This window comes from Ahaetulla prasina, chromosome 5, assembly GCF_028640845.1.
Source record: "Ahaetulla prasina isolate Xishuangbanna chromosome 5, ASM2864084v1, whole genome shotgun sequence".
In the NCBI taxonomy this organism is placed as follows: Eukaryota; Metazoa; Chordata; class Lepidosauria; order Squamata; family Colubridae; genus Ahaetulla; species Ahaetulla prasina.
This window is the reverse complement of record NC_080543.1, coordinates 101,629,357-101,655,004: the sequence shown is the minus strand read 5'-3', so window position 1 is coordinate 101,655,004 and position 25,648 is coordinate 101,629,357. Positions and strand designations below refer to the sequence as shown.

General features: G+C 35.6%; 1 protein-coding gene across 7 annotated transcripts; it reads left to right on the top strand.

Annotated features, from left to right (window-relative positions):
• Window positions 1-42: 42 nt before the first annotated feature.
• TMCO3 (transmembrane and coiled-coil domains 3) lies at window positions 43-25,358 on the top strand. Of its 7 annotated transcripts, none has more exons than XM_058185990.1 (14): window positions 43-350; window positions 1,046-1,250; window positions 4,004-4,827; window positions 5,505-5,684; window positions 6,412-6,603; window positions 8,580-8,708; window positions 10,044-10,136; window positions 11,503-11,689; window positions 13,363-13,480; window positions 18,334-18,529; window positions 19,343-19,493; window positions 20,215-20,294; window positions 21,681-21,830; window positions 24,445-25,358. In XM_058185990.1, the coding sequence occupies exons 3-14, from the start codon at window positions 4,306-4,308 to the stop codon at window positions 24,556-24,558; spliced, it is 2,112 nt and encodes a 703-aa protein (XP_058041973.1). In that variant the 5' UTR covers window positions 43-350; window positions 1,046-1,250; window positions 4,004-4,305; the 3' UTR covers window positions 24,559-25,358. The 7 variants fall into 7 exon arrangements, with proteins under 7 accessions (XP_058041973.1, XP_058041975.1, XP_058041971.1 ...); XM_058185988.1 differs by having other exon boundaries at window positions 291-350; window positions 1,160-1,250; XM_058185991.1 differs by lacking the exon at window positions 43-350 and adding an exon at window positions 359-670 and having other exon boundaries at window positions 1,163-1,250.
• Window positions 25,359-25,648: the final 290 nt, after the last annotated feature.

The following is a 25,648-nucleotide window of genomic DNA, read 5'->3' as shown; positions in this document are numbered from 1 at the left end:
GCTCTCTCCTCTGGGATTCCGTTCAGCTCTAGAATTAGGCTGGCCGATGATGTCTGAGAGGACTTATATAGAAACTGCATAACCTCTTGTCTAACCTTTTTTGCTGCTGCTAGATGAAAGCAGAACTTAAGTGTTGGAATTTTCCCTCGTTTCTAAGGGCAATTTTCTCTTTCCGTGCGCCAACGAAACCTGAAAAAAAAAATCCACTCTACACTTTCCTACTTCTGTAAATACTGCTACTGCCCGGGGAAATGGTGTTGCTTCCCACACTTTCCCCTTCACTACATTTCCCACAGTGCACCGCAGCCAGAGGCCAGGAAACTACAATCCCCAGAAGGCGCAAAAGCCGGGTAAGCGAGGCAGACGGCGGGCTAGGCGGTCCGGAGCGGTGCCTGCTCCCCTGCCCGTCTCGCGGGGCCCTCAGGAGCTCGCGGGGCGGCTGAGCGAGGGCCGAAGGCTGGCGTAGGGCTTGGCTTTAAAGGGCGGCGCCGCTCAACCGCCGTCCGCTCCCGATGGGGGAGGGCTGAGGGAAGCACCATTGGGCACCTGAGAGCAGGAGGAAGGGCGGGGAGCGGGCTTGGCGATGGGGACGTGGCTCGGACTCTCCTGGCTGAGGCGATGCAGCTCGTCCGAGGGAAGGAGAAGGAGGAGGAGAGGGGCAATTACAGCGGTAAGGTCGGGTTGGAGGGGTGAAGAAAGGTGAGGGGCGGTGGCACCCTCAGGGTGTTTCTAGGGCAGGGAGAGGTCGGAGTGGGTTTTCACTCTGGTTTTAATTGGGAGAGTGGAAACAGGCCCCGGAACCCTTAAAGCAGGGCTCTCCGACCTCGGCAACTTTAAGCCTGGAGGACTTCAACTCCCAGAATGCCCCAGCCAGCTTTGCTGGCTGGGGCTTTCTGGGAGTTGAAGTCCGCCAGGCTTGAAGTTGCCGAGGTTGGAGAGCCCTGCCTTAAACGACCCTGTCTTTTCCTTCCTCCTCCTTTTTCGGTAGAAATTGGCAAAGAGCGTGTCTTGCAGCTGCCTTTCTCCCCCCCTCCCCTTCAAATAGGCCCTGGAAAGGAAAAGGAGGCTTTTCTAAACTGGGTTTTGTTTGAACTTGGACCTACCAAGGGCGCTGGTGATAAGCCTACCCTCAAATAATACCATGGCGGTTTCATTACAGCAGCTTCGCTCCCCTTCAGCGCACTTGGGAAGAGGTGGGAGAAATGCCTCCTGAGCAGCCTTTTTCTCCCTGTGCCTGTGCCGTTTTTCAGGTATGTGGGTCAACAGTGATTATCCTCCTCAACTCTGCGGGGTGGTAGTGGAAGCCCACTCAGAGGCTGATTTTAGGTCTTTTTAACAGATTAACAGAGTTGGAAGGGACCTTGCAGATCATGTAGTCCAACCCCCTGCCCAAGCAGGAGACCCTCCATCTGCCTCTACCTAGGATTGAACTCACAACCTCCTGATTGAGGCAAGAGTTCCACCTCTAGGCCACAGCAGCTGGGCTTATCCATGCTTCTGTGCTATATTGTCCTTTGCATAAGTTGTCTTTCTTATAGGCCATCAATATTAAAAAGACAAATTGGTAACCTTAAATGATTCTTGAAATGAGCTATATAGAAATGTATGAACACCTACCAATTCCTCTCTGTTTGCTTTAACTCAGTGGTTCACAACCTTTTTTTGGCCATGCCCCACCTAAGCATCTTTAAAATCCTGATTCCCCCTCCCCCCCTATAATTCTTACTATTTAAAAAGTGAACTCCTACTCACATGGAGGAAGCCTTAAAGGCCATTAACTTAGTTTAAACAAGGTTCCAATTGCCCCCCTTAAAAATCAAATTGCCCCCCTGTGGGGTGTGGGCCCCATGTATGAAACCACTGCTTTAACTGGTGTTCTAATTAACATTTAAAAAATGCTGTTTGTAATATAATGGATTTACTGCTTCAACATCTATAGTAGCACTTTAAGCTTAGATCCGGACTCTGTTAAGCAAATAACTATGCAAGCAGCTATCAAAGTTAATAAACAGCAGCTGGCAATCCATAATTTTGATAAGTCACAGCCCAGTTTACTTTTTTTCCCAGTGTTTACAAGATTAGTAGCGAGGATGGTTAAGAATTGTGATCATGCTTGAAGATGGTCTTTTCTGCCAATATTGAAAATGCATTATATAAGGTATAATAGGTTATGAACTCAAAAAAATATCCTAGCTATGAACGAAAAGGCTAACAAATGTGTATTCTAGAAGTACCAAAAATAGCTGGAATATACACATTTACTGTCACTATGGGAACAGAATAGTAGATGGGCAGAAGGCAACATCAGCAGTGGTGGGATTCAAATAATTTAACAACTGGTTCTTTGCCCTAATGATCAGCTGGGTAGGTGTGGCTCGGTGATTATATGACCATGTGGGCGTGGCCAACTCAACGTCACTCACGTCGATGGGCACTTCACCTTAGCTGTTACAATGTAATAAAGGTTAACCAGAGAGGCAGTTTCTGTAAGCAGGGCTTACAGAATGTTTCAGTTCCTTACAGGATTAGCCCTGTAAGTGGGGAAAATAAACAAAATAAGATTTCTTCCAACAACTGGTTCCCGAACTGCTTAGAAAGTTAACAACCGGTTCTCCCAAATGGGTGCGAACCAGCTGAATCCCACCACTGAACATCAGCAGTAGTTGAGGATAAAATTTGGACTGCACATTGTAGCTGTGCTACTGAAGATTGTAGGATGAAAACAGGCTAAAAATGTTGTAGAACAAGAAGATCTTGAAGGCATTGTCTCAGTGGTTTGACAAATATAAAGAATGAAACTGTTAAGCAGAAATGTGAACTGTTCTAGTAAAAAAACCTTCCCATTTGATAAAGGAAGGCAAGAACAGGATAAGAAAAAGAAATAGGACAAGTTAATATGGATAGGATAAGAACATGATAGGATAATGGCTATAGGGAATTTAAATGCAAGAAGTATACAATTTCAATTAGAGTGTATATATATATTGATCTTAAATATTTTACATATGGGAATGGGCGTACTGGAATTTTGAAAAGATGCTGTGCATTCATAATGAGGAATTATGAGTCTTGCCTACTAACTTTATGGCTATAATAGTGAGCATTTCCCATGATGAGGTTGCTTCATGCTATATCCTACCCAACAGCCTAAAGATAGGCCTTATCATTCCATTTCACTTATCTTTTGCTCACAGATCTGGCCAGGTGGGCACACTTTTGAACAAAGTAGAGTAATCCATCATTTTTGATTTTCCAAGCAAACCTGCTGGGCTTATAAGCATTTTAATAAGCAAATACAGCTCCATGATTAAAGCTCCATGATCTGCTTTGTAGTATGCCAACTTCTCATTTAATTTTATTTCAATAAAGGTTTTTAAAAAAAAATCAAGAGAAGTGGGGTAGTGGGGGGGAGGTATTATAGAGGGCTGCTTAGAGAGGGCTGTAAAAGCATTATGAAGCGTATATAAGTCTAAGTGCTATCGCTATTATGTACTTATGATACTCTAATGTAATGTGAGGGCAGAATAAGATTTGAAAAAAAATCAGGAAGAGCTTATCCTACAAGCCCAGGAATGGGGAAATCTTTTTTAGATATCAAGGGTTATATTCCATTTGTGTAATCAGTTAGCAACCAGCATTGTATAGAGCTAAATTCATTATGACTGGATCCAGAAGCGGCAACACCCTTTTTCTTTTGTTTGTTTTAGCTCTTAAACTTAGTTTGCAAAACAACATTTATAGTTGGAAAAGCTATATTGGAAAGTGGAAGTGATGGAAAAACAATATGAGAGAAACAGAAAAGGAGAAATGAGACCCCTGTGGGATATGTATTTAAATGGCAGAAAGAAGTGAGGAGGGAATCTTGTATAGGAGCATAGATTTTTAGTAAGGAACATTAAGAATATGATAATACGTGAAGGAATATTCTCCCTTTTTAAAGAAAACTTTGAATTTTAATTATTGTATAAAATAACCATTTTACTTTTATTGTTTTAAAATACAGCACTGGTACTGTCAGTTATCTACATAAGAAGAAGCAACTGTATCTAGGGGAAAAGAGATTAGGATATTCTTCAGTTCAACCTTTCAGTTTTGAAAGATGTTAACTGGTGTTATGTTTTGGACCAAAACCAGGCAAAGAAAAAGGGTATTTCTATTGCAAAGGAATTTAAATGTGAACAAAGAAGAACCTAACCTAGTTTATCCTCACGTTTGCCAAAATTTGAATTCATATTTAATTCAGAGGTCCTATAGTGTGTTATAGAGAAACACTCATTAAGTGGTCTTACTTTATGCATATTTGAAATGCAAAAGACTTACGACAGAAAGTTTGGCATATTTTTTAAGTGGTATTCCACAGCCTGTAATAAAAACTGGACAATGAGTATAACTGGATTTATTTCCCTATTGGTACTGGCCTTACTGCTTTGCTGCCAACTAATAACCCATGCAGAACATGAGGACATAGTGAAACATGCAATAAAGCTTCATCGTGGAAGAGGAGTTGCTATTACTCAAAAGAAACAGTGGCTTATAGAAAACTGTAGAAAATTATCTGGACTTTTACATCAGAAGAACGTGGTTCTCAACAAACTGAAAAGCGCAATAAGAGCAGTGGAAAAGGATTTGGGATTGTCATTGGAAGAGAGAACTTTTCAGGTTCATACATTCGAAATTTTTCAAAAAGAACTAAATGAAAGTGAAAATTCAGTCTTTCAAGCAATCTATGGGCTCCAAAGAGCTCTGCAAGGTGATTATAAAGATGTTGTAAACATGAAGGAAAGTAGTCGTCAGCGGCTGGAAGCTTTGAGAGAGGCTGCAATAAAGGTAAGCTCTTTGGGACCTTCAAACTCTAATGTTTTACAAAGATGAAGCATGAACAAATAACTAAATGCAAAGCTGAAGATATTACTCTTCTGCATACCCTCATTCAACATTGCTTTCCTTTTACAAAGGATATGTAAGATCGATCGATTACAAAAGCCTTTTAGTTCTGCTGTCTGAAGGAACTTCAGCTAGAATAACCCAATACATCCTTCATTTCATCTTTTCTACCTGGGCAGGGGAAGGAAGCATCTTCCTCTCACATTCATGTGCATGCTTTTCTCACATTAGACTACAGCATAATATGATGATTTGCTAGGCTACTTGTCTTATCTTCCACAATTTTATACAACACAATAAAAGTATGCAAGCCAAGCTGAGCTGCCTTGTGGAGAAAACAGTACAATACAAATATATACAGTTGTGACAGTAGAAAGAATACATGTTTTTATGTTTTTTTCCATTCTAAATTAGATAGCTGTTTCTCATCTTCAAAACAATATTTTAGAAATGTAAAGTATCACGCTATTTTATTGAGTAGCTTGCTGCTACTAATAGCTGAAGGCACAGAAAAAGCTTTCGTCGGATTTTTCAGAAGTCAACATTTTTCATTAAAGTCAAAATTTGACAAAGCATTTTGAGCTTTGAGTAACCATTCCCCTTTTAATATATTTTGACAGGAGGAAACAGAATATGTTGAACTTTTAGCAGCAGAAAAGCATCAAGCTGAAGCCCTGAAAAACATGCAGCATCAAAATAAAAGTCTTTCTATTCTTGATGAGATTCTTGAAGATGTAAGAAAAGCAGCTGATAGACTAGAAGAGGAAATAGGAGAACATGCCTTTGATGACAACAAGTCAGTAAGTTTATTTAGAAACTGTCTTTCTACCTGTAAATGAGATAATTTGTTTTATTTTCCCATATTTTCCCGAAAACAAGTTTCTGAAAGAAAACAAAAAGCAATTATTCTATTCCTTGTTGGAATGTAATTTTTAAAGATTATGAAGTGTGGAGGAATAAAAAAAAATCAAAATATATTTCAACACTATGAGGAAATAGGCAAGTAGTAAAAAGTAGCATATCTGTGCTGTGTAGCTGTAAAAATTAGCACAGTTATGTATCCTGAGATTGAAAAATTGAACAGTAAAATAATAGATATGTAAGGGTAATGTTTGAAATTTTAGACTGAATACATATGATAAAACAATATAAACTGAAAATATAAATTCTGCAGTGACTGTGCTTATATATACTTGAAAATTATTGCATCCAAAAGCAATAGATGTATAGTCTGCATACTTTAATGATTTTCATTGTTTTTCCTTTTTTTAAAAAAATCTCAAGACAATGTGGTAAAGGGATTTTTTTTAATTGAATTTATCTTTCATATTCAGCAAAAGGCTTCTGATGTTTTTTTCTTTCTCAGCAGGCTCTCTGAATCCTCAAAAATTGCTCAGTCAGTTCTTTGTGGGAGGATGAAAGGGAGCAGAAGGGAATAAAACTATATTTGTAAATAGGAGTCTCAGTCTCAGGACACTGAGGTTTGCCTTAAATACATGAAACATTAGAATTTTATTTCATTGGCAGGTGAGAGGAGTTAATTTTGAAGCTGTTTTAAGAGTGGAAGAGGATGAAACGGATAGCAAAAGAAATATTTCAAAAAGAGAAGTGGAAGATGATTTGGGTTTAAGTATGCTTATTGATTCACAAAACAATCAGTATATTCTTACAAAGCCCAGAGACTCAACCATTCCACGTGCTGACCATCATTTTATAAAGGTAAGCTGCTATAAAGGGATGAAGAAAATAATATTAAAAAATTTATCATTGTCTATACATTTCTCATTGAATGATACAATACTAGAAGTTTCAACAGAAGAAAACTGATTCAATCATGGTAAAATTTTGTGGTGAATCAAGAATTTCAATTAAGATTACTGAATTCATCTCATCTTCATTGATGTGCATTATTATTTTAAGAGAAACTTAAGGAAAATATGCAATAAAATATTGTGTAAGTTTTGGCTGGATATGATAGAAAACAAGCATTCTGAACTTAGTCTGTTTCTTTGACAGTCCAGTAATATTATTTATGTAAGTTGCCATTATATAATCGCATTTATATGCAGTCATAATTCTTCTGGACTCAGCTTGATCATTCACTTGGGAGGCATCATTCAATAAGAAACCTGGATTTAGCTATCAAAATATATTTGCACATGTGACAAGCAGCTGCACTTGATGCATTTTAATATCCATTTGAATAATTTGGATTATATATAATGTGAAGAAACATAACTTTACTGTTAAATGTATCATGGATCCTACTGGATAGGCAATTGGATATGTAGTATTAAACTGTACAAAAAGAATTTAAAATCTTATGTTTGCTTTAATAAAGGCAACACTTTGATTTTTAGTCTAAAAAATTATGTTTACTTTTAAGGTAGGAAAATGCACTTTAAGTTGCCTTCGATATATCGTAGACTGGTCAACAGGTCCTAGTTTTCATAGAAATGTCTGTAGATAATAATTCTCATCTGTATCTAAGAAAATCATCTGTGACATCCTTTGTTGATGATCTTCTCAATGCTCCTACAAAAACATGCACAAGATAAGAGCCACTTTGTTCAGCATTCAGCAGGAAAAGCGGAAGCTACCAAGTATTTCTTCAGAGGTCATGTCACCCCTTCCTAGGTGCCCTTCTTTCTCATTTTGGAAAAGCCATCTCTAAGTGAAGCAGATTTTTATGCAAAAGAATAAAAGGAGAATTTGTTTTTCATGTCCTGAATGATGAATCCAATGGCATCAGGATGGTGCTTAAATTATTACATAATCCCTTCAGATAAACATTGTCCCCTAATATCATCTGACCTCCTCAGTGAAGTAGGGAAATAAGTTTATATTGTAATAAATCACCGAAGTATGACCCAAATCACTTCATTTCAAAATCGTTCAGCTAGTTTTACAAATAGCAAGAAATGATATGCTGGAGTTTCTAGATACTTACTTTAGAACCATGTTCTCCAATCTTCATGTCCTCCAGATATGGAGATTTCAATTTCCCAAATTCTCTTTAATTACCATTACTGGCTGAAGAGGTCTAGGAATTGAAATCCAGCTATTTGGAAAATGTCAAGTTTGGTAAAGATTGCTTTAAAATAAATCCTATTAAGATGTTTCCTGCAGGAAAACACATCCAAAATTCACTCCTGTATCTATTAAAACTGTTCAGTTTAATTGTTTGTGACCTTCAATTGGGTGAAATGGTGCATCATACGCCAACATTTTAAAATCAACATAGAACAAATGAGCTAATTTATAGAATGAATCCAAAATCAGGACCAATGATTCTTATGGATTGAAATTTGGCAAAGTTTTGGCCATTTTAGTGCTGCTACATTTCTGTGTTCCGGCAGTCAGCTGTAGTCACATGATTGTCATTTGCAACATTCCCTGTCAGCTTCCTACAAGAAATGTCAATGGAGAAGCTGGCAGGAAATTGGAAGTCCCATTGCTTTTTAACCCATCCATGATCATTCTGTTAGGTAAGGATATGGCTTCAAAATAATGACCCAACAGGTCACAGGTTGTTTGCTTTCAATTAAAATTTCAGGAATGACATAACACTAGAACATAATCAATACTACATGGTGCACGATGATGAATTGTTAGTGAATTATTTTGTTCCAGGATGGGTTGCGTTGATTGCCTGGATCTTTTCATCAGTGGTGTATTTTTATTTTATTCCTTAGGATATTGTGACAATAGGAATGCTGTCTTTGCCTTGTGGTTGGCTGTGCACAACAATAGGATTGCCAACAATGTTTGGCTATGTTATCTGTGGAGTACTTTTGGGGCCATCAGGTTTAAACAGTATAAAGGTAAGAATATTTTGGGGGTGGTACTTGTTCTTAAGTATCAGAATGCATCTTGAAAAATATATTGGCATATTTTTCAGATATTTAAATGGGATATTCTGTGTGACAACAGTTGAAAATAATCTTTTTCTGTTTCAAGGAATGAAAGTTGAATTATATGAAATTGAATGTTTGATTATAGGTAGTCCTTGACTTAAACCATTTGTTTAGTGACCATTCAAAGTTACCACGACACTGAAAAAAGTAACTTATGACTTTTTTTCAAACTTATGACCATTGCAGCATCCCCATGGTCATAGTATCAAAATTTGGAAGCTTCCATGTTTATGATGGTTGCAGCATCCCAGGGTCATGTGATCACCTTTTGCGACCATCTGACAAGCCAAGTCAATGGGGAAGCCAGGTTCACTTAACAACTAGGCTGCTAATTTAACAACTGCAGGGATTCACTTAACTGTGGCAAGAAAGGTTGTAAAATGAGGCAGAATTCACTTAACAATTATTTAGCAACAGAAATTTTGGGCTCAATTGTGGTTGTAAATCGAGGACTACCTGCAATAAGTATTTATTATTTGAATATTAGGAGTTAGGCAATATTAATCCAAAATTGAAAAGGAAATTATCTTAAGCAATGAAATTTTTTTATTTCAAAAAAAGGATTTTTTAAAATAAAAATTTAATCACTATAATTTCAGTAAGCATATAAAGTCTGAATTAAAAAAATGTTTTATTTAATGTAATTTCCCTGTTTAATTCCAAGGTATATTATTCCATTTTAAAGAATATGTCCTGTTAATAATAAGCACTAGCAAATAAAGTAGTATATTTGGCCATTATATAGATTTTTAAAAATTTATTACAGAATACAGGTAGTCCTTGACTTTTAACTATTTGTTTAGTGACTGTTTGAATTATAATAGCACTGAAAAAGTGACTTATGACCAGTTTTCACATTTACGATTGTTGAAGCATCCCCATGATCAAAATTTGAGCACTGGTCTATATTTATGGCACTATCCTGGAGTCATGTGATTACCAGGTGACCAGTCAATTTGGGGAAGCCAGATTCCTTTAATGGCTGTGTGATTCATTTAACAACTGCAGTCATTTGCTTAAAACTGGCAAAAAAGGTTCTAAAATTAAAAACTGCCTTGCTTAGCAGTGGAAATATTGGGCTCAACTGTGGTTGTAAATTGAGGACTAAACTGTATATTAGATGCAAAGAAATATGGTTATTGTGATTAGATATATTTTTTTTTGGTAGGAATTCAGTCCAGTTGAAAATTTTAAGCAACTGTTATAATAAGATTGTAGCATATTGAATAGAATGTTTTTCAGTCAATTGTGCAGGTAGAGACATTGGGAGAATTTGGTGTATTCTTCACACTGTTCCTGGTTGGTCTGGAATTTTCTCCTGAAAGGCTAAGAAAGGTATTGTTCCATCAAACTTATGTACATTAGTATTATAGATTGTTTTTAAATATGGAACCTAGTGTATCTGGAAGAACATTAGACTGATTTCCATTGATACCCGATTTTCAAAATGAAGGAATTGTTTTGCATTGTTATATGAGAGGCAATTTGGTGTTAAGGCCATCAGGCTAGAAACTTGGAGTTCATGAGTTGTAGTCCCGCATTAAGCACAAAGCCAGCTGGATGACCTTGGGCCAGGGACTTTCTCTCAGTCTTGCCAAGAAAACTGCAGGGACTTGTCCAGGCATGTTCTAACAATTGGACATATTCGAATGGAAGAAAAAAAGTATCATATAAACATGTATATAAGTCAAAATTAGTAAGAACTTAGCAAAAGAGAAAGCTTAAGACAATTAAAACTGAGAGTAAAAAATAGGTTGGATCTAATTAGATGAATCTACAAACAGAAGGGTACTTTCTATATACTGCAAGGGTATGATTTGCCATAAATGGAACTCCCTTTGTGCAGAGGTGAGAATAGATTTTTGAAGCACAATGGGAAGTGATGTTGAGAGGGTTTTTTAAAGGGGAAAAACGACAGAAGTTTTTTTCACTAATCTCATCTTCCTCAACTGTAAACCATTTGAGATTTTTTAATGGAAATTTAGCAATGTATAAATAAATACATAAATATTGTGCCCTCTGATCATGTAGATCTTAGTTCCCAGATTTCCTAGTTGATTGTCAAGAATTCTAGCAATTATGTCCACACATCTAGAAAACATCAAGGTTGCTCATGAGGTTTGGATTGGATAAGTGTTGATTGTAGGTTAGCTATCATTTTACAAGAAATATTACTGATTAACAAAATAACACATTTTTGTCATTTGTATTTAAATGCCCCTACATGTGCACTATTACAGCCATTGCTATTATTCCAAAATTTCAGGATCCAAATGGACCCAAATATAGTAGTATTTGAGATAGAGATATAATGATGATGATAATAATTAGGTTTAGATTATTACCAAAATGGGCTGCTATGTTTAAGGCTAGGACTAGAAGAAAAACTTTTTTTAACATTGTAGCCTTGTTTTCTTTTGGTAATAATAGATTGAACCTTTCTATTAGCTTAAAACTTTGAGTTTTCATAGATATACAGATATCCAAACTTCGTATCTTTGAAGAAAAAAAGGTGTTGGACTTTATGCTGTTTGGTATTTTGAATATCTACAAACATTGGCAACAAAATTAATTTTGAAACTCAAAAGAACTTTTAGTATCTTAAACAGTTACACACTTTTTTTATCAGGCTTTAGTATTCCATTGAAAATAATATTGGAAAATGCTAAAATTCAATTCTATGTTACAATTATTCTCAAAGGTATGGAAAATATCTTTGCAAGGACCTTGCTACATGACGCTCCTGATGATTACATTTGGCTTACTCTGGGGGCATTTGCTACAAATCAGAGCAACTCAGAGTGTTTTCATTGCTACTTGTTTATCATTATCAAGCACACCATTGGTATCTAGATTCCTTGCAGGGAGTGCTCGTGGAGATAAAGAAGGTAAGTCCAGTGCAACTTTTTCATTAGAATACAAACATAGGAACATATAAGAATTTTAAAAAGGGATACAAATAGTATTTTTGATTTTTTTTTGCTGTATAAAAGTGCTTTTAATTGACAGTTAACTTTGAAATGTTATGACAATTTTGAACCTGAATGCTCTTAGTTATTCCAATCACATATATTTCTTTATCCAATTTATCAGTTGATCACATTTTATGTGAAGAACACTTTGTTAATTTTAGTGACGCCAACTCTCTATGTTGCTCTTAATGATTGAGATCAGTAACTCATAACATGAGTTAATATATATTCCTTATATATGGCAAACATATTTCTTGATGTACTAAATATTGTCAGCACTTGTGGAATTGAAGCTTTGAATCTCAAATAGTACTTGGTTTGATAATTTTGCAAATATATGATGTAAATAATCTTCATAAACTCAAGTTAATATAACAATGCATATAATTTTATATTTAGTGAAACTTTGTTTTTTCTCTGGCATTGGCAAAAGTTTAAAGTAATAATGAAACTAAATTCTGGGTCGTAGATATGACCGAAAAAGGATTCTTTACTTCTTCTGTAGTACAGAAAGCTGGAGTCATTCAATTAAGGTGAATAATGAAAAAGTTTGTTCAGTCCAGTCCATATATTCATTTTCTTCAAATACATATGGTTGAACTTTATGTATTTTCCATGAGAAGAAACTGGAAATATTGAAATAGTTCTATAGTCATCTTCTATGTCTCATATCTTGTCAAGAAGTCTCAGTTTACTTTTTGAAGACTGAGGATTCCTCTTATCTATTGAAGTATCTATAATTGAAGAAAGAATTATACAATTTCATGTATTTTGTAAAATTACACATGAAGTTTTTGGCTTGGCATAGAAACCCTATGAAAGAGTAGTTAGATAGTAGAGAGGAGGATACCTATTCTTTCTGAAGAGGCCAGCAAGCTACTTTTTTTGCATGTTCACTTCTGCAGTGCTACTATAGATGGTGGCATTAAAGTAAGAGATGTTTTCCTTCCCCTTCTTTAGGAAAAAGGAATAGAAAACTGAAGTGTGACTAAATTAATTACTCCTTATTTGTCATGTATATTTATCTTTGCTCTCTATTTATCAAATATCTTTGAGAAATCGCAGAATAAATATACAGCATAGGATAGATTTTGGAAACATTAACGGATTGCAGCATATATAATGGAGTAGAAATAGGACTCGAAATCTGAGGAATGGAAGCAGGCATCTCCTTTTACTGTACTTCTGCATCCTGAAAGGGGCACCCATACCAACATTTTAAATACCGGTAAATGAGATAAAAGAGGCTTTTAAACATGTACAGAATATTAAAACTCCACTTGCTTGAGGGGAAGGGAATAAAAGGTAATTGATTTTTGGATACTGAAAATCACACATACTAAATTTTAAGAAAATGTTGGATAGCCATTTGTCTGAAATGGTGTAGGGTTTCCTGCCTGGGCAGGGGGTTGGACTACAAGACCTCCAAGGTCCCTTCCAACTCTGTTGTTATGTTATGTTATGTTATGTTATGTTTTATATTATGTTAAATACAAATATTTGTATGATCAGTTAATTTTGAAAGTAGACATTTTTTATTAAGTGAAATGTTAAGTTTCATATCACAGTGAATGTTTCTTGCCTAACAGGTGAAATTGATTATAGCAGTGTTCTCCTTGCAATGTTGGTGATGCAGGATGTACAGCTTGGCTTATTCATAGCTGTCATGCCAACTTTTATTCAAGCTGGATTTGGCACACATTCCAGGTAATGAAGCTAAGCTGTTACATTGTTTTTATCTTGACATTTTGCAAAAAACCTTGGGTAATAAATATGGAGCGTTTAATTTGTTATATCCATTACTTCACATTAAGTAATCAATTTGCTATAGATCTTCAGATCCCATGAGACCAACTTTTGTGGGAGCTTCTGATACTGTTATTCCTGCTAAAAGGTAAAAAGGAGATGAATGAAACTAAGAATAATAGTAAAAATGAAGAGGGTCACTGCAAGAATGAAACTAATTTACTTAGGAGAAAGAATCCCCAAATCTAGAAAAAAAAATCAATGTTGCTAAAAAAATTAGTTGATATTATGGAAGCATTTATATAAACTGACATACCAGACAATAAAACACCTAAGCTGCAAGGCATTGCCTGAAGTTTTAAGAAATATATGAACTTTTACAAGATCTAGATGCACTGATGTGGCCAAATCAAAGCTACAATGAAGTCTGGTTACTAGTGTATTGTAGCTGGTATTGACAGAAGAGTTCTTCAGTTCATAAGGGTTCAGAAAATTTTATAAAAAATTAATATTTAATATTTGATACAGTTCAGAGGCTAACTAATTCTTGAAAACACTGGAAACTTACATTTTAAACAGTTGAACAATACTTTTGGAATGCCTCAAACCCCAACACTGGAGGTTTATAAGAAGAGATGGCAGCTGCTTGTCTGAAATGGCATAGGGTTTCTGCTTGAGCAGAGTGTTAGACTAGAAGACCTCCAAGGTCCCTCCAAATGCTGTTATTCTGTTATAAAATGAAAAAGAAACAGATCATAAGTGTCTGGAACACAGGCTTTAATGTATAAGTCGTCCTTGGGTTATGATTGTAATTGGGACTGGGATTCCTGTTGCTAAGGTATGTGATCATAAAGCCTGACATCACATGGCTGCATTGCTTAGCCATAGTGATCCAGGCAGTCCTGTTTGCCATCATAACCCCAACATGTGCAGATCACTAAGTGGAAGTCCCAGTTAAGAAATGTGGGTGTGCCATGGGGGGGGGAGGAAATCACAGGCCCTGGAAGGCTCAGCACAGATCACATGTGAACGGTTAAGGGGTGCATGCATGTATGCAATTGCAGGGAGACTCAGGGAAGGAAGATTTGGGTGCATGCATGTGAGTGCAGGAGGTCCAGAAAGGATGCAGGGTACATGTATGCATGGACAGGGAGGCCCAGTGAAGGACGGCTTAGATGCAGGGAAGCTCAGGGAGGAGGGAATGAGGGAGTGGTGTGCTGGAAGATGGGGTGAATTTACCAGAGCAACTTCTGATTTTTCCTGGTGGTTTCTCCATTGACTTTGCTTGTGGAAAGCTGCCAGGGTAGGTCACAAATGGCAATCATATGACCATGGAATGATAAACCATTGTAAGTGTGAGCTAGTTGCCAAGGATCCAAAATGTGACCTTGGGGGTATTGCAACAGCTGGAATTTCAAGGACTATAAGGATCTCTTATTCCGCATAGTCATAACTTTGAACAATTACTGCATGAGTATCAGTAATTGATAAGAACAAAAGTAAAGCAGAAATTGTCAAAGTGGAAATGAAGTGTAGTACAATTATATCGTATTGTAGGAATACGTAAAGTCAGCTGGATTGCAATAGGCTACTTTAAACCAGATGTTTTTATATTATTTATGTCTATAGACTGTAAAACTAATGGAATGGAAGTGGCACTAATGATAATCCAAGCAACACCACCAATAAATTAGTTGATATTTAATAACTATCAATGTTATACAGGTATATTACTTACTATATGGGCAATGGATGAAGATAATATTGAATTATGGCCAATGCTAATGGATGATAGGAAAGCAAAAGTTAGAGATATGGAAGTGCCTCAATTACAGAAATATTTGGATTAGTTAAACATAGTAGTGCAGGGGGTAGTATAATGGATTTTATATAAATAATATTGATGGTCTAAACTTCCTTTAAGCAACATGAATGTGTCTACTATACTTGGACATTACTAGATGGATAACACTGGAATCAAAAGGACTATATAAAAAGGAAAAAAGCAAGTAGTGTGATCCAATTGGCTACAACAGATATTGATTGTGAAACAAAACATGCTTATGATGATGTCACATGTAATGGTTAAACTTAGAAATTTAAAGAGAGTAGGTTTACTAGCAAGATATGATTAACAGGACATTCAGTAATATAAACAATCAAGTTTCAAAAAAGTCAAAAAGTTACAAGATCAGCTAACATAAGTTGGAAAATGAGAGAGGATTACTTTTGCTTTATTGATTACAGTAAGGCTTTGTGTATGTGCGAGCCTAACAGGTATGGCAAAACACCTTATGTTGATTTCCAGATTGAACAATTCAAGGGACCATTGTGTAAATATCCCTATTTTCAGCGAAGAAGGCTGCCTCATTAGTTCATTAGGTTGCTGTTAGAAATGGAATAAAAAGTCTGTCCCCTAATGTTCATAAAGATATATTGGTTCTAAATTGGAAATACTTTCAATTGCTAGAATTCTTGTAATCCCAACCATTTTAATAAATCCTGCTAAAATGAACTCTGAGAATTGTAGTTGAGAACAAACAATTACAGTGTCAGAATAGGGAAGGGAGTGAGAGAAAAATGCATATTATCTCTATATGGTTATCTTATTCAGTGAATATGATGACAGGAATGGAATAAATGGCATTTAAAATCAAAATAGAAAGGCAAATTGCTAACAAGTTGAGAGATGAAGGCTCACTTTATCAGCTGAAACTGAAAGTAGCTTGTAATGAAAATGAAAAGACTGCCTTAGTGTTAAATATTAAACAGATATATCACTCTATGAGCTTAGTTAATTTATTGTGAACTTTGAAAAAATGAAAGTAGTACTTTTGTTTTCTTGGCCTCAAAAACCAATAAAGAAGGGATTGTGTGGCAAAGTAAAGAGGAGACTTCCTTTTCTCTAAGGAGGATGGCAAACTTAGAAAAAAATGATCAGAGTATTTCCATGACAGTAAAGATCAGACTAGTTTGTACAGCTTTGCATTGTATGCCAGTTGCACCCATTCTTGGATCAGAAGACTGCTCACAGTCACTCGTGCCCTGATTACCTCCTGAGTGGACTGTTGTAATACACTGTATATGGGGCTGCCTTGAAGACTATCCAGATGTTCAGCTGATGCCAAATTACACATCTGCCCTGTAAGCTCACTTGCCAGTTTGCTTTCAGGTCCAGTTCACGGTGCTAATTTTGACTTTTAAAACTCTTCATGGCATGGGACAGATTATTTGAGGTATCACCTCTTCCTAATTACATCTCTCCATCCTATTAGATCCAACAGAAGAGGTATGTTATGGATCCCATCTATTAAGAAGTTACATCTGACAAGACCCATGAGTTGGGTCTTTTCTGTTGTGGCACTCACCCTTGTAATGTCATTTATTCCCCTCCCCCAAGTGAGATTTGCCCCTTCTGCCATCCTGGAAATCCCTCAAAACCTAACTGTCATCAGCCCTGAGGATCTCAAGAGAATGGTGATCCTAAGGTGGATTCACTGTTCATAATATACAGTGTTCTTGCCTATCCTTTTTAAATAATATGAGTGTTTTAATGATAGAGTTTTAATTGTTACTTTATGATTGTATTGTATGCCACAAACAGCCATAGAAGACCATATAAATGTGGTTGATGGATAGATTAATACTTAAAGCAATGATCTCTTGACTTGATCAAGTTTATGCTCCTGTTAATTAATCCCAAATTACTATTTGCTTTTTAACTGCATCTCTACTGGCTCTATTTTCTGTTCATAAGGAGACCTGGATCCTTTGTACATATACTATTGCCAAGGCAGGAATTCCCAGTCCTGTCCCTGTCCCTTATGTATTTTTTCCACACAAATGCAGAACTTTACATTTCTCTCTGTTAAATTCCATCCTATTCCTTTCAGTTCATTCCTCAAATATATCAAGATCTTTTTGGAATCCTCTTTCTTTCATCTAAAGCAGGGGTCAGCAACCTGCAGTTCTAGAGCTGCATGTGGCTCTTTCATCCCTCTGCTGTGACTCCATCGCTCAAAATATGCATCACAACTGCCAATGTGCAACACCTGCCAGCACACGATTTATTGAGCTTTTCGACTTCCAGTAGGCCAACCATGGATAAATCCAAGAAAAGTTTCAGAAGAAAACAAAATGTTTAATTCAACTACATATGTTAGTTTTGTGGCCACTCAGGAAATAGTCAGGCATGGAAAGGGTTTGTGGCTTCCAGTGTTTTCTTTTCTTTGGGAAACGGGTCCAAATGGCTCTTTGAGTGTTTAAAGTTGCTTACTCCTGATCTAAAGTATTAGGTACCCTTCTGAAATTTGTGTCATTTGAATTTTTTGTAATTATCCCATCCAAGTCATTCATGAAAGTGATAAACAGCACAGGACCCAGGATAGAATACTGGGGCATATACTCAGTATTTCTTTCCAATCTGAAGTGGAGCCTTTAGTGAGAACTTTATTTGGCGTATGGTGAACTTTATTTGTCAAGGTTGAGAGAAGTAGAAAGGGACGGCAATATTTGGGCTAGATGCACGTATCAAGAAGATTATAGGACTGTCTCTGGAAAAGCTACTGGAGACAGGAATAGTTGGTATGTATTTGTATTTACTATTATTTTTAAATGTCAAATCCAACTCAGAAACGTTTATTCTTTGATAAAAGTACAACGTAAAACAGTTACATCTTAAACTCTCCTCTGAAATCAATGTTTTTCTTTTAGAGTAAAATTACAAAATATATATTTTTGATAATACATTTGTAATAAGAAATAAATTGAGCAATTTAGAAGCATGAGATTGATACTGGCTTTTCCCCCCCTAGCATTATCAAAGAAATAATAAGAATATTGCTACTGATTGGACAAATCCTCTTCTCCCTGGCTGCTGTCCTACTTATATGTCTTGTTTTAAAGACTTACCTGATAGGACCCTACTACCGCAAGTTGCATATAGAAAGCAAAGGAAACAAAGAAATTCTAGTTCTTGGGATATCTGCTTTTATGTTTCTTATGTTAATGGTAATTTTTACAAATATTTATATTTTTGATGTGCTGCCTATAAACCATAATAATTTATTATACTTGAAAACTTAAAAATAATTGTAGATGAAAATATAGCTTTCAGTCATAGAAGTTCAATCTATAGGAGGATGAAAACTGTTGATAAATGTTTGGCATCTAATAATTTTCAGTTTGATTACATTAATGCATCATATAAATAAATGTGAATTTTTACAAATTGGATCTGATAAGCCCAAATTGGTAATACTTCGCTGAACTTGAAAAGCTAGAAATTAGGGGAAATAAGCAGAAAATAGGCTGTAGGAGTTAACGGGGCTCCTACAGGAGTTAAACTGGGCTAAGAAGACACCTTGATTTCTTCAAATCAGAAACAGGTAGTCCTCGACTTACAACAATTCATTTAGTGACCTTTCAGAGTTACAACGGCACTGAGAAAAGTGACTTACGACCGTTTTTCACAGCCAGAAAAGGATATTATATCTATATGCTCTTTGCAGCAATACGTATCTGATTTGTCACTTTGAAAAATGGATATTACACCCTTTTGAACTTAAAATGGAGATTAGGTCTCTTGAGTCTGTAAGATTTTGCATAACTCGTTGTGTTGAAGTTAAAGTTCCTGTAGGTTTACAGTCATGTAACTGTGTGTCGAATGTAATCATCTATTGGGTTATGTGCAACATTTTTATTGTAATCTTAATTATATAATCTGATATAATATGAATAAAAGTGTACATTAAATGTACATTATTCTCTGTGAAAATAAATTGACATTCAGATTAATTTTATGTATTTCCATCTTCCTAACAGCTCACAGAGCTATTGGATGTTTCAATGGAATTGGGATGTTTCCTGGCAGGAGCACTTATTTCTTCTCAGGGTCACATGGTTACTGAGGAGGTTATATCCTGTATTGAACCAATACGTGACTTTCTTGCTATCATATTCTTTGCATCTATAGGTAATTTATTACATAATCATATGAATGAAATTTAATAAATTGTATTATTTATTAAGTATGAAGCATAATACAAGATTTCTAAATCTAGGAAAATTTCTGATGCTCTTCTGGAATTAGAAATGGCTCATATGGAAAAGACAGAGTAAGAGACTGATAAATAAAAGTATATGGACTACTTATTGCAATATTAAATTTCCACCTTTTTTAGAAACAAGTTTTTTTAATGTAAACAATGGACCTAGGGGATAAATGTTACCAGCCACCACTACCTCTTGTTCTTTTCTGCATTTTAGCCATTTATTGGAACCATGCTGACATCTTACTGATACTTTTTAAATTATATTTTAAACAATTATTAAACCTAAACAGCATTAAAACCTTAGAAAATGACTTAAAACCAGGCATTCAGAAATATGGTTATCAGTTAGCTAGGTCTAGGACAGTTTTGCCAAAAAAAGCTGAAGCAAAAAAAAAAATCAGTAATAAATTAGAGAGACAATAATCATGAACCTCGCCCCACCCCAAGGATTACAGATAAGGGCATTTTCAGAAAATATTTCTTCCACAAGAGTGTCATACCTCGGACCAAATATTGATTATAGATTGCCTTTCGAAGTTTTGGAAATGAAGATCACATATTTTTCTATTTCAGACTTGGAAAAAGCCTGATAAAATTGTTAGGAAAAGTAATGAGAAGCATTCCTTTTTTTTTCTTTTGCAGGTCTTCATGTATTTCCCACTTTTGTAATATATGAACTTACAGTCCTGCTGTTTCTTACACTTTCAGTGGTGATAATGAAGGTATTATTATTTTCTAATAGGATTTGGTGTTAAATGTAGATTTATACTGTGTATGATCCCACTCCCCACCCCCATGCATGCCACAGATATTATATATAGCAGACAACTGGCAAGAATAACCAAACTTACTACCGTGTTTCCCCGAAAATAAGACCCTGTCTTATATTTTTTTGAACCCTGAAATAAACACTTGGCCTAATTGCCATGCGCTCAAAAACCCAATTGGGCTTATTATCAGGGGATGTCTTATTTTGGGGGAAACGGTAGTATACAATGGGTGTCTTTTCAGAAATCCTTGAAATGGAGGGCTGGCATACAATTTAATAGTCTGTTTTCACTAATGCTATTTTAATAATTTGATGTTATTAAAATATCAGTTGTGGGCACTAAGGTACAGGATTGTGTTTTACCTCTGTTGGTAGGTGTTGAAAGTATGTGTCGGGTATATGTTAGATACATTTATAGATTTATATATTATATAACTATATAGTATAATTATGTAATATATAATAGAGATTTATAATTAGTGCACTGTTTTGTTCATTCTTTCTCTATCACAGGGGTGTCAAACTCGTGGTCCGCGGGCCAGATGTGCCCCATGCTGGCTCTGCCCCCACCTGGTTTAGCGAAGGGGAAAAAAGTCCCGATACGTCACGTGATGATTCGGGTTTGACACCCCCGCTCTAGCATGTGTCAATACAATCAAAAGTATGAGTTAATTGAGAGCAAATTGGCTGTTGAGTATTTGACTATTTCTTGCCAGTTGTGCTTTTTTTTTTAGCTGTAAACCTACAGTTTAATTCCTATGTCTCTTGAAACTGGTAATGAATGGTTCCATCCAAACATTTTTGCAGTTAGCACTCAAAACAAAATGCCCCCACAGACCTAGATGTCAATAAGGAAACTTGATTCGTGGAAGCTAAACTTCAGGAGGCTATGTCTGCCTGATTTTAATCCATATTTTACCATACTGTTCTATGTATTACAATCCAGAACTTAGTTCAAGGTTGCTCTTTCTTTTTCTTTATGGAGACATCTGGAGATAGAAAACTGCAGTACATACTGACTTGTATAAGAGATCACAAAATGCCACTTGTGACAGTAGTAGCCCTTTTAATATATGTCATCACATTAAATATGTGTCAACACATGTAAAAAAGTGGGACTTGGAGCATGCAGTTATGGACAACTTCTTGACTTTTTTTTAACACCCCCAGATGGCTCTGGAATTATTTGAATTATGTTCTATCATTGAACTCTTCATATCGATATAGTTCATTTATGACTTCATTTTAGCTTTTCAAAATTTTCCATTGAATTTCGTTGATTTTTAAAAAGATAATCTTGTTTGTTCCACTGTTGTTTCTAAAAACTCTCTCTCTTAAGTTTTTCCTGGCAGTACTTGTCCTTTCTATGATTCTTCCAAAGAACAGCCAGTATATCAAATGGATTGTATCAGCAGGCTTGGCTCAAGTCAGCGAGTTTTCCTTTGTCCTGGGAAGTAGAGCACGCAGAGCTGGTATAATTTCTCGAGAGGTGAGCTACGATTGACAGGGGTTTTTTTACATTTTGAAGCATGTAATAAATTGCTAAACTAGACATTATATAGTTTCTTCTTTCACTTTATTTTCAAGGAACAGCAACAAACAGACAAGGACAGTTGATTAATCCTTTTCTTTCAAACTACAGATAGTTTTCCATTAAAAAATATTCTTCATGAAAGACAGGATGAAAAAAAAAGGAAAAAAAATCTTTAAAAATGGGGTAAAATCTGTCATTAAAGCTACTTATGGGAAGGGAAAGTCTTAAATAAATTTAGTCACCTTGTTGCGGTTTACAATTTCTCAGGACAGTGTTTTTCTACGAAAGTTTTAGGTTTTAAGACTTTATTAGTTTCCCTAGTCACATATATGACTTCTCAAAATTAGCACACATCAGCTTCCAAGTTCTGAACACTGAACAGTGTATTGAGAAATAATAAAACTGTTAGCAAAGTATCAGAAGCAGACTTCAATTTCCATAAATACAGTTTGGTGTGGAGGATTGCAGTTCCACATAGGGAGGCACTTAAGTGATTTTTATCTTCCCTCTAAATTCCTCTGGACCTCTACAGGTATTCCTTTACTTACAACAGTTCATTTAGTGACTGTTCAAAGTTACAACGGCACTGAAAAAAGTGACTTATGTTCGGTTTTCACACTTACAGCCATTGCAGCATCACCATGGTTTTGTGGTTAAATTCAGATGCTTGGCATCTGGTTCAGATTTATAATAGTTAGTGTCCTGAGATCATGTGATCCCTTTTTGTGACCTTCTAACAAGCAAAGTCAAAGGGGAAGCTAGAATCACTTAACAACCCCTGTTACTAACTTAGCAACTGCAGTGATTCACTTAACTGTGGCAAGAAAGGTTGTAAAATAAGGCAAAAGTCACTTAACAAATGTCTCACTTAGCAGCAGAAATTTTGGGCTCAATTGTGGTCATATGTCAAGGACTGCCTGTAATGACATTGTTCCAGAGGATGCAAGACCTTCAGGGGGAATAAGTGAAAACTGCCCCTACATTTTCCACTGGCATGAGCCAAGAAGGGCAAAAATCATGTGTTGTTTCTTAATGTAGCTTAAGTTTTCATTGTCATATTTTCTGCTCTGAGCAGGAACATCTTTAATATTCTTAAGTAGTATGCCGGGTTATGTATCATAACATAACAGGCTTTGGGCGTTACTCTGCCTAGAACAGATTAGTAGATTGGGGTGGGGGAGGGCAGGGAGGTTGAATGCTGTTTCTTAGCTGTTCTCATAACACAGCATCAGCTGCTCTTTAAAATATCTGATATTTGAATCTTAAAGTCTTAAAACCATGGTAAGATAGGATTGCCAACGTTTTAATGATCTGAAGTCTATGAGGAAGTTGGAAAATTAAATGACATGAATACATTCTGAAGGCTAATACTGAAGTAATGGAGCAGTTCTGGAGTCTTTGAATAAAAAGAAATATCATTGAGCTAATAGATTAGGACTGTCTTTAAGAGTTTTTTATTTATTTTTTTATTTACATTTATATCCTGCCCTTCTCCGAAGACTCAGGGCGGCTTACAGTGTGTAAGGCAATAGTCTCATTCTATTTGTATATTTACAAAGTCAACTTATTGCCCCCCCAACAATCTGGGTCCTCATTTTACCTACCTTATAAAGGATGGAAGGCTGAGTCAACCTTGGGCCGGGCTTGAACCTGCAGTAATTGCAGGCTATTATAATCAAGCTGTCCAGAGTCATTGACTGATATGAGTGGCCATAGAAAAATGAATGAATGAATGAATGAAATTATGAGGAAGCTAAGAAAGGAATGGGACACAGATCAGTCCATTCAACTTTTATATAATTTTTATTCAAATTTACAAATACAAAGATAAAAAATACACACTGAAGATTTTAAATTTTAAAAGAAAAATTAAATTATATTAAAAAGTGCAAGGCGGCCAAGGACAAAATATATAGAAAAAAGAAATAAATGGCTTCCCCCTTCATCAAGACAACTACAAAAAGTTTTAATAACTCATCACTCTCTGATACTACAGCAAAAGATCTTATTCCTTCTTGTTCATTATCAGCAAACAAATTCTTAAAACCCACTCATTCAATCCTAATCAAGAAAAGTCCATTAAGTATTTTGTTCCATTTGTATCAGTGGCTGTTTTCTTTAATAATAATTGTTAATGTCCATTTAAAGAATCTGAGCCATGATGTCTCTAAACAGTCTCCTCATGTGGAACGTGTGGGTAATCATGAGTTCTCTTCTTTGTCCATTTGGTGGATTTTCATTCTGCTCCAGTTGTTGGCTACACATCAGTTTGCTATTGCTTCCCCAGAAGGCCATTCAAATAAAGAAATGTAACATAGAAAATAGTTTTTCATTGTGTCCTTGTCCCATCAGCAAACAAAATTGCATGCTGACATCTCCTGTCTTGGGGTGTCATTGCCAGGATATCCCAGAATATGAAATTTTAAGTATTCAAGCTGAACAGGTTGTCCAGGTATAGCACAATTACATTATTTTTAACAATGTCAGTTAAGTTTAAGCACTTATAATGTGCTCCTGACTTAAAATGTAAATAAAAAATGTAGATAACATTTTATTTTCCAATTTCTAGGTCTACCTCCTTATACTGAGTGTGACTACTCTAAGTCAGTTGCTTGCACCAGCACTGTGGAGAGCTGCAATTATGAAATGCGTACCAAGATCTGAAAGACGGTTATATTCCTGAAAATCTTTAGTTCACGTGCTTCAGAAAAGGAAGCCTCTTTAGATAATACATTTCACATATGTTATTTAGCTCACTACAAGCCTTATACCGGTTTCAGTTCAAGAAACAAAAATGTAACATTTTTCATAATACATTTTGATTTTTAGAATACTGAATATCTGTTAAATAGATTTTTCCAAGATGTGGTTTATTTTTAAAAAAATCTATGAATCCAATAATGAATGTGCCTTTTAAAGGATTATTTTCCAGTCCATGCAGCAAATCAACAATTATAGTGCCTGTGGTACTGTTAAAGAAAACCACCCAATTAGTATCTAGTCAAACATTGGTTACAAAAGTTTTTTTTTCAAAGCAATATAAGTTTTTCATTCAAATATAGGTTTTAAAACTGCTCTGAGAACTGTAAATTATATTCCTAAGAATATTTTACTGCATTATTTTTAAAAACAATTGCCTGTAATAATTATTTGTGGTCTGAAACATGGTTAATAGTGAGCAGAAAAACTTCTAGTATGACTGCCAACATCTTTTTGTACTGATAACTGTTAATTAAAAGTATTCTTGGGGGATGTTTAAGTTTGTAGTTCTATTCATTGGATATATAGCAGAATTAGAATTTGCTGTCATGAACTGGCCTTTCTGTATAAATAAATAACTACTACGCATTTTCTTAAAATGAAAAAAAAATCCTTAAATTATATTGCTTGATAGTATACTGCAGTGTTACGTATTAGAAATAAATGCACTGGTTATTCACTGAACTCAGCTAAACTTTTAAAAACTGGCACCCTAAGTAAGAATTGATAACTCTGCATTCTTCACTATAATTTTGTTATTTATTAAAACTGCTTTCAAAATATAGATTAAATATTACTTTCTAAAGTTACAGAAGATATCTGTAAAAATTGTGAACTGAAGTATTATTTCTGGACATAACATTGGAAGTGAAAAACCAGGAGAATATAGATAGTTCTTGTTTAGCAAACACAATTCAGACTGGCAACTCAGTCATTAAGCAAAGTGGTAACTAAGTGAAACTGCAGCTGTGTTTAAAATTTTACTGAGCTTTCCAGACTAATGAAGCTTGTAA

Excerpts from the sequence above, each read along its gene's own strand:
- TMCO3 (XM_058185992.1), top strand. The coding sequence starts at position 4,306 with ATGCAAAAGACTTACGACAGAAAGTTTGGCATATTTTTTAAGTGGTAT. Across the intron at positions 4,828-5,504 it reads TGAGAGAGGCTGCAATAAAG|GAGGAAACAGAATATGTTGA; the intron begins GTAAGCTCTTTG and ends ATATTTTGACAG. Across the intron at positions 6,604-8,579 it reads CTGACCATCATTTTATAAAG|GATATTGTGACAATAGGAAT; the intron begins GTAAGCTGCTAT and ends TTTATTCCTTAG.